The 8,070-nt window shown below is 26.2% G+C and overlaps 1 protein-coding gene across 1 annotated transcript in view; it reads right to left on the bottom strand.

Annotated features, from left to right (window-relative positions):
* Positions 1 to 597, bottom strand: part of LOC109347062 — an 870-nt gene extending 273 nt beyond the window's left edge. Inside the window, exon 1 of the mRNA XM_019586793.1 lies at positions 32 to 597. Coding sequence (XP_019442338.1) covers positions 32 to 597 — 566 coding nt within the window. The remainder of the gene's footprint in view (positions 1 to 31) is intronic.

The following is an 8,070-nucleotide window of genomic DNA, read 5'->3' as shown; positions in this document are numbered from 1 at the left end:
ATTGAGTCTCTGCTCATGTGCTTCAAGAGACCCTTGTAGTTCTTCAATTCTCATTCTCCCTGATTCTTCAATTGCCACCACAACATGATCAAACTTGGGAGTCACGGTTCTCAAGACTTTCTCAACAATTGCAGCATCCTCCATTCTTTCACCACACGACTTCATTCCATTCACATGAGTTATGATTCTTGTGAAGAAATCTGCAATTCTTTCTCCCTCATCCATTTGCATAAGCTCATACTGCCTCCTCATTGTTTGTAACCGAATTTTCTTCAACTGAGCAGCCCCTGCATAATGCTTTTCCAACACATCCCAAGCCTCCTTTGCTGTTGCAGACCCTGCAATCTTCTCAAAGTGGGCATTGTCCACTGCTTGGTGAAGGAGACAGATTGCTTTGCAATCTCTCCTTTTGTTCTGTTTGTGAGCATTTCTTTGTGCTTCTGTTGCTCCTTCTTCTAATACTGGCAATCCTTCCTCTACAAGATCTGCAACTTCTTGATAGCCAAGGATTGCTTTCATCTGAATACTCCATCTTGACCAGTTCTTTCCATCAAGCACGGGGAGATTAGTGACAAAATTTCCTATTGCTTGAGCCATATTTGCAGCAGAAGATGGCTTGATCTTTTTGTAGCTCTAGATACCAAATGTTAACGAAAATAGAAGGAGAAGAAGAGTAAAGTGAGGAGTTGAGAGTTTCTCAATGAATGGTTACTTCATTAACAAGGCAACAATCATACTTATAGAAGTTTCTATATATGGCTAACTAACAATAACTACCAAACTAAAAATAGAAGCTTCTTAACCAAACTAACTAACTATTGATTACATTCCAATAATATCTTCATCTTCTTCTCTTCCTCTTTCATTTCATATTTCTCTCTTCTTCTTTCCCATGTCTACAATCTAATGTTTCGTTCGCCGATCTTCATTTCGTTTAAACCTAATATGACAGCTTCTGTATCCTGCTACTCAATCTTTACCACTGTAGATTTGTTCTTATTTTGTAAATATGTTGTTTAAAGTGCATTTTTATTGATTTTTTCATTCATTTGTTTATTTTTAGATATGTTCTTATTTTCTAGATCTTTTAATTGATTTTTTGTTTATTATGTATGTATATTCTTATTTTTCATTTGTTTATTTTTAGATATGTTCTTATTTTCTAGATCTTTTAATTGATTTTTTGTTTATTATGTATATATATTCTTATTTTTTCTTTGATTTTATTATTTAGTATTTCATTGATTTGTTTATTTTGTATATGTGGTATGATTGATTTCATTATTTTGTAGATTTCTTCTTCCAATAATCATCTTCTTTAATGCCTGATTTACAAGGATTTCATCCTTAACAATGATGAAACACTCAAAAACTATGTTATGTACTCGATCTCTATTTATATATATACGCACACATTTAGTTAAAGTTACAATATTGTATTTGTTTGTTTGTTGTTATGAATTTATTTATCTTCTCATCTTATCTCGCATTTATCATCTTATCTCTTTATTTATAGTTTGATTCTCCCTTAAAGCATCTTTATAGGTTAGTTTTATGTTTTTGTGTCATTATCTTACTAAAATCTTCAATTTTATTCTCATTTGCATAACAAATGATTTTGTTTATTTTTTCCTCACATGATATTTGTTAAAATATTGTTTCCTATGTGGTTATTTTTCTAAAGCAGGAAATATGAATTGACCATATTCTTCGTTTCAATATTTGTAGAAGAGAAACCTCACATCCTAGAACACAACGATTAGATGTTACATTCATTATGTGAGTGTAGAAGAATAATTCTTTAATTTTATTATGTGTTTGTCCTTTTTCATTCGAAATTATTTTTTTCATTATCTGGATGTGTTAACCTTATATTAGTAAGAATAATCTTTAATTTTTTTATTCCTATCATAAATAATTTGACATGTTTAATTGTTAAACATGTATATTTTACCTAATTAATCATAGTAAATGTGATCATCATATCAATCATAACCAGTGTAGGCAATTTAATTTCATTTATATTCTATTCTATAACTAATAAATTTGTGGAATATTAATTTTTAATTCCATTTATATTCTATTTTGTTTGAATTTATGGATCAGATACAAAAATATAATATAAATTTACATAGTTATAACTAATAAATTTGCGGAATATTAATTGTGTAATATTTACTCATTAATATTTTACAGTATTCCTCATAATTTATTTATATTTAGAACTATTAACCTATAATATATCTTGATTCATTGAATTCCATAACGTCATGTGTGATTAATTGAGCATATTACACGGTTACTTTAACAATGAAAACTTAATGCATAGTTATAATTATATTGATAAAAAAAATTAATAATTTAATTTTTATGTAAAAAACAAATAGAAAAGTAAAAATGTTTTTGATCAGTTAAAAATGGCATTATACATAATTAATCAATTAGTAGTTACATTTTAGAAACTGAAATTATTAGGCATGATTGTCTTTGAATGCATTTTGTTTCGTTATCTAAATACTAAAATAATTGTCCTCCATAATTGATTTTGTTATTTGATTTTTTATTGTGTTTTTGCATTGAATTTCTCTTTAATAAGATGTAATAATCAAAATATTAAAGCAATTTTATTTTATTATGATAATTAATTGATTTGATTTATATTTTAATTAAATTATTTATGATTCACTAATTTTAAGCAATGCTCATTATGGATATAAATTTGCATAATTGTAAATAATAAATTTGCGAAATATATTTATAGTTGATTTCATTTATATACTATTATGTTTGAATTTATGGATCAATTATAAAATTGAAATTGGAACATAAATTTGTAAAATTATAACTAATAAATTTGTGGAATATTTAGTAATATTCGCTCATAAATGTTTTATATTATTCCTGATAATTTGTTTAAATTTGGAACCGTTAACATGTAATTTGTCTTGATTCATTGAATTCTATAGCTTGCATGATTAATTGAGCATATTATATGGTAACTTTAACATTGGAAATTTAATGCATATTTATAATTATATTGATAAATAATTAATTAAACAATGATGTTATAAAGAAACATAAAAGTTCAAAAAATTTCAATCAGTTACAAAAATGATAGTATACACAATTAATTATTTATTAGTTACACTTTAGAAGCTAAAATTATTAGGCATGATTGCCTTTGAATATCTTTTATTCTGTTATCTAAAAATTAAATAATTGTTCTCACAATTAGTTTTGTGATTTGATTTTTTATGACGTTTTTTTATTTTTAATAGGATGTGACAATTAAAATATTACAAATTTTTTATTTGATTGTGATAATCAATTGATTTTATTTATATTTTGATCAAATTATTTATAATTCCCTAATTTTAAGCAATGACCATTATGGATATAAATTAACATAATCATAAATAATAAATTTTCAGAATATTAATATTTAATTCAATTTATATTCTATTTTTTGTTTGAATTTACGGATCAATTACAAAAATGGAATATAAATTTGTGGAATATTAATTGACTAATATCTACTCCTTAATGTTTTACATTATTTCCAATAATTTGTTTATATTTTGATCCATTAAGCTATAATTTGTTCTAATTCATTGAATTCCATAACGTGTGTGATTAATTAAGCATATTACACGATTACTTTAACATTAGAAACATAATGCACAATTATAATTATATTGATAAAGAAATAATTAAATAATTATATTTAATATCTTAAAGAAATAGAATAGCTCAAATTTTCTGGATCAGTTAAAAAATATTATTATAGACAGTTAATTAATTAAATTAAATGGTCAAATATATTAATTAATTTCATATTCATCAATTAAATAAATGTATATTATAATTCATATATTGTAGATAAATCACAATATATCATTGACCATTATAGGACAATAATAGTACAAAATTATAAATTTGTTTTTTCGTGAATCAATATATTTATCTTTATTTCATACATTGTTGGATTTTTCAATTTTTCATCTTATTTTTTAGTTGAATTGATTTTGACAATTTTATTTTTACAAACTGTTGAAAAATCTAATCACACGGGTTTACTTTAATGCATAAGGATGAAATTATAAAATTACGAATGAGGATAACTATTTAAAAATAAAAGGAATATGGTTACTTATGCAATATTAAAATATGGTGTTACTATAGCAATATTAAAGTATGATGTTACTATAGCAATATTAAAATAGTAATAATATGAATCATAACATATTGTTTGTAGTTATTTTAGAGTCAAATAATAATAATATGTATTTTTATACTAATCTTATTTTAGAATCAAATAATAATGAAATTATAAATTTATTGATGCTTTTTTTTAATTAATAGGATACTACTAACTATATCATCTTATGTGTGCATAAAAAGCAATATTGGGAAAGTCGAGCCAGATGTTAAACTCGAAGAGGTCATTTATTAAGTTTAACCGGTTTAAACAGTTAAATTGTATGGTCTGACCAAATGATTTTATACATAAATAATAATTTTTATCTAGAAAAATATAATTATGTGTAAATGTAAAGTCTTATATAATTAATAATTATGTATAATTATATTGAATTAACATATCTTCATCTTTTTAATTGAACCTTCTGGTTTACTTCCCAGGTTAATGCGGTTGAACCAGGTTTAGCACAATCTGACCGGAATTTCCCTGGTTCAAAGCGGTTCAAACCTCATTTGGTTAAAACTGCAAATCAAAGTTGTTTTTAAGTTCGGTCAGCGGTCAGACCGGTCGAACTGTCAAGTCCAGTCAAGTTCTCACAACACTGATAAAAAGAGAAGCAAACTGACCCTCTTTAAATTTACTTTCAACCATCAATGTCTAAAAACTCATCAATCTCTTTGATGTTGGACTATTGTAGCCATCGGGAATGGCTAAATTAAATCATTATCATATTAAGGAGAATAAGCTATTTTCCAAGCTTCCACTAATTAGGTAACAACAAAGTCATTTTATCTTAGTCTATTAAATCACTACATAAATTTATTCAATAATATTTGCAAATAAAATGGAATTCGTAAAGAAAGAAAACAAGTAGAAGACGTAGGCTCAAGACATTGGTTTTTGAAAGAACTACTGTAATAGTTTTAAGATCATATAATTTTTTAGGTATAATAACTTCTTTTTAATTATTGTAAAAAAGATCTTAATGCTTAATGATAGATTACAAAATAAGTTTGTTCACACAAAATAACTTCCTTCAAGTACTTTCTCAAATTCTCAGCACTTCCCCCGACAAAGTTAATTGGTCCATATAAACCTACCAACCCATATAAAAAATCACATATAAGTACATCTTAAAATGTAATGATGGTGTACTTTAATAATGGAGTTTGAAATCAAAATACAACAACTAATTTGCTATCATGGTTTACAAATCCATGGTAGATTTTGTTGTTATGTATATTGTAAACTTTGTTTGTGTATTCATTTATGTTCATTAAATTTTGTTGTTTTTCACATTGTTAGTTGTTGAGAACTTTCTTATTAATCTCTTTATTATCCAAAGTCCTCATATGTAATAAATTACAAACAATTATGTAGAAACAAAGATTTTGAAATGGAGTTTAATTTATTGAGATTCAACATAAAAAATGTTAGTTATGTCGTTAAAATTTATTACTTTAAATTGTTCATTCACATTTAATTTTTGCTTTTATATTATAATTATTTTGACTTACATGACTATTTGTTATTTCAACTCATACAAGTACTACAACTTTAATATTTATATTGTATTACTAAACTACTACATGTTTAAGTTTAACTAACAATTTGGGTTTTTTACTTAATTATAATTTTAAATATATTTTTTAAAACCAACACAAAATGACTGTGCAAATGCGCGGGTATACCGCTAGTTGTTTACCATAGAGAACTTCATACAACCAAATTCAACATAATAATTCACAATGATAGTATTGATAAAAAACATACAAATTATCTTCATACATAAAGTAAAAGATAAAGATTATATATTACAATTGTGGTTATACTTTGACATATAAAATCCATTCTGAACTTGAGTATATACTATCATTACTATAAACCAACATGATATTATTTTTGATGGTGTCCTAATAGAAATATGAGATTTAATAAATGAGTTATGTTAAAAGTTATATAAGTGAATTTGACATTACATCTTAACTCAAACACAAGTCATTAGATATGTAAGTTTGGTTGCATTTGGCATAACAAATGTGTTAAAATATTATATATTAATATCAAATGATATATATTTTTAAGTAGATTAAATATAAAATTTAAATAAATATTTTTTAGTACTATGCGAGCTGGCTCGCCACAACTCGCAACATGCTTAGGGTGGGGTTGAGATATAATTTGATATGCATAAATTATATTGGGCTTTTTAGCCTGACCTAGATTAACTTGAACCCAATGTGGGCTAGCCTGAACCTGTCTGAGTAGCCCGTTTTGACACCTCTAGGTTTATAGTACTTTAATTCAATGCTTAATTGTTATGAATTGATTTTTATGAGTTGCTTATTTTTGCTAAGGCTTCTTTGGAGATTGAAGACTTCATTTGTATGATTTTTGGATGAATGAACTCATGAATGAATGCTGGTTCTAAGAGCCTAAGTTAGGAACTCATCTTATTGGTATAATTCTAGATATTGATTTGGAATAAATTATACTCACACCCCCAGAGTTTTAATGAAATTACATAAATCACCCTCTCTTTCTCCAATAATGCAAGTGAGCCTCCCGTTTTTCACGTTTGAAGTGTTCGTAGGCGAATATAATATGTTGGGCAAATATTGTAGGACTGATGAACTCATTTTTCATGTCTTGCCCAGGTAGAGATGTGTTTTGTGGATATGGTTGTGGATGGTCCAGGTAGTGCATTATTGGGACCTGCCCCATTGTTTCATTTTTTGCTTCAAACCCATGCCGATATCCGCTAGGTATATTATTGGCGAATCCTTGGGTACCTAGCAGATCTGTAGGTATCTATAAATTCAAAAATATTAAAAATAATTGCAAGTAATTTATGCATTTGTGTGTTTATTTCTTACAATCTTATATGTTATTTAGAAAATTAACAAGAAAAAAAAATTATAAAACATAATTTAAAATTTTAAACACAACTTAAATTGATTATTAAACACTACTTATTTTACTCAAACAAACATAAAAAAACTACTTCAAGGTTAGGATGAAAAAAACATTTAGTAAGAATTCTTCAATCAACATACTATGATATCATATATATGAATTAACAACATAACATCATTGTCTAAACCTTAAAACATAACATTAGAGTTTAACAACATAACAATCACATTTATGAACTAATATTATATTATACTTATGAATTAACAATATAACATTACAATTATGATTAACATGATATTTACAATTTTGTTGCTATATATATTTAGATTTAGGAAGGAATAACACGTTCAGGTATCCACAAGTCTGGGTACCTCATTACTCAGACCCACACTCATCCAAGAACATGTCTCGAAATCTCGGGTCTCAATTACCCACAGATTCAAAAACATAGATCCAGACCTGACTCGTTCCATGTGTTATTTGTTGGTACGCGTGGGTCTGGTACCCATTGTCATTCCTATTTGTGGATCATAAATCTTCATCTCATGTGTAAAGTTACTAGACATATGACTTCATTTTATAAATTATTAAATTGACTAAGACATTTACTTTTAGTAATATTGATGTTCCTTGGTGTGTAAGAATCATTACTTAATGAATTTGTGTTATCGAATCTAGTGTGCATGATATAGATTAGTAAAATTCGATCCCAACATCTTAATTTGATCATTTTTATCTAATAGTTAGATCGTATTTAATTAGTTAACCAAATCAATAATAATATTTTGTTGAAAGACTAGTATTTAGTAAGTCCTTATGGATTTGGTAATCTTTTTATATTTGTTTGCAACACCCGATTTGGTAATTTCTTAGACTAGTTTTCTAGTTAGTAGTGGTTGTCTTTGTCACTCTCACAAATCGAACCTTCAACCTTTAACCTAATATGTTACATG

This window comes from Lupinus angustifolius, chromosome LG05, assembly GCF_001865875.1.
Source record: "Lupinus angustifolius cultivar Tanjil chromosome LG05, LupAngTanjil_v1.0, whole genome shotgun sequence".
Classification (NCBI taxonomy): domain Eukaryota; kingdom Viridiplantae; phylum Streptophyta; class Magnoliopsida; order Fabales; family Fabaceae; genus Lupinus; species Lupinus angustifolius.
Note: the sequence above shows the minus strand (reverse complement) of the source record. Positions and strands in the feature narration are given on the sequence as shown.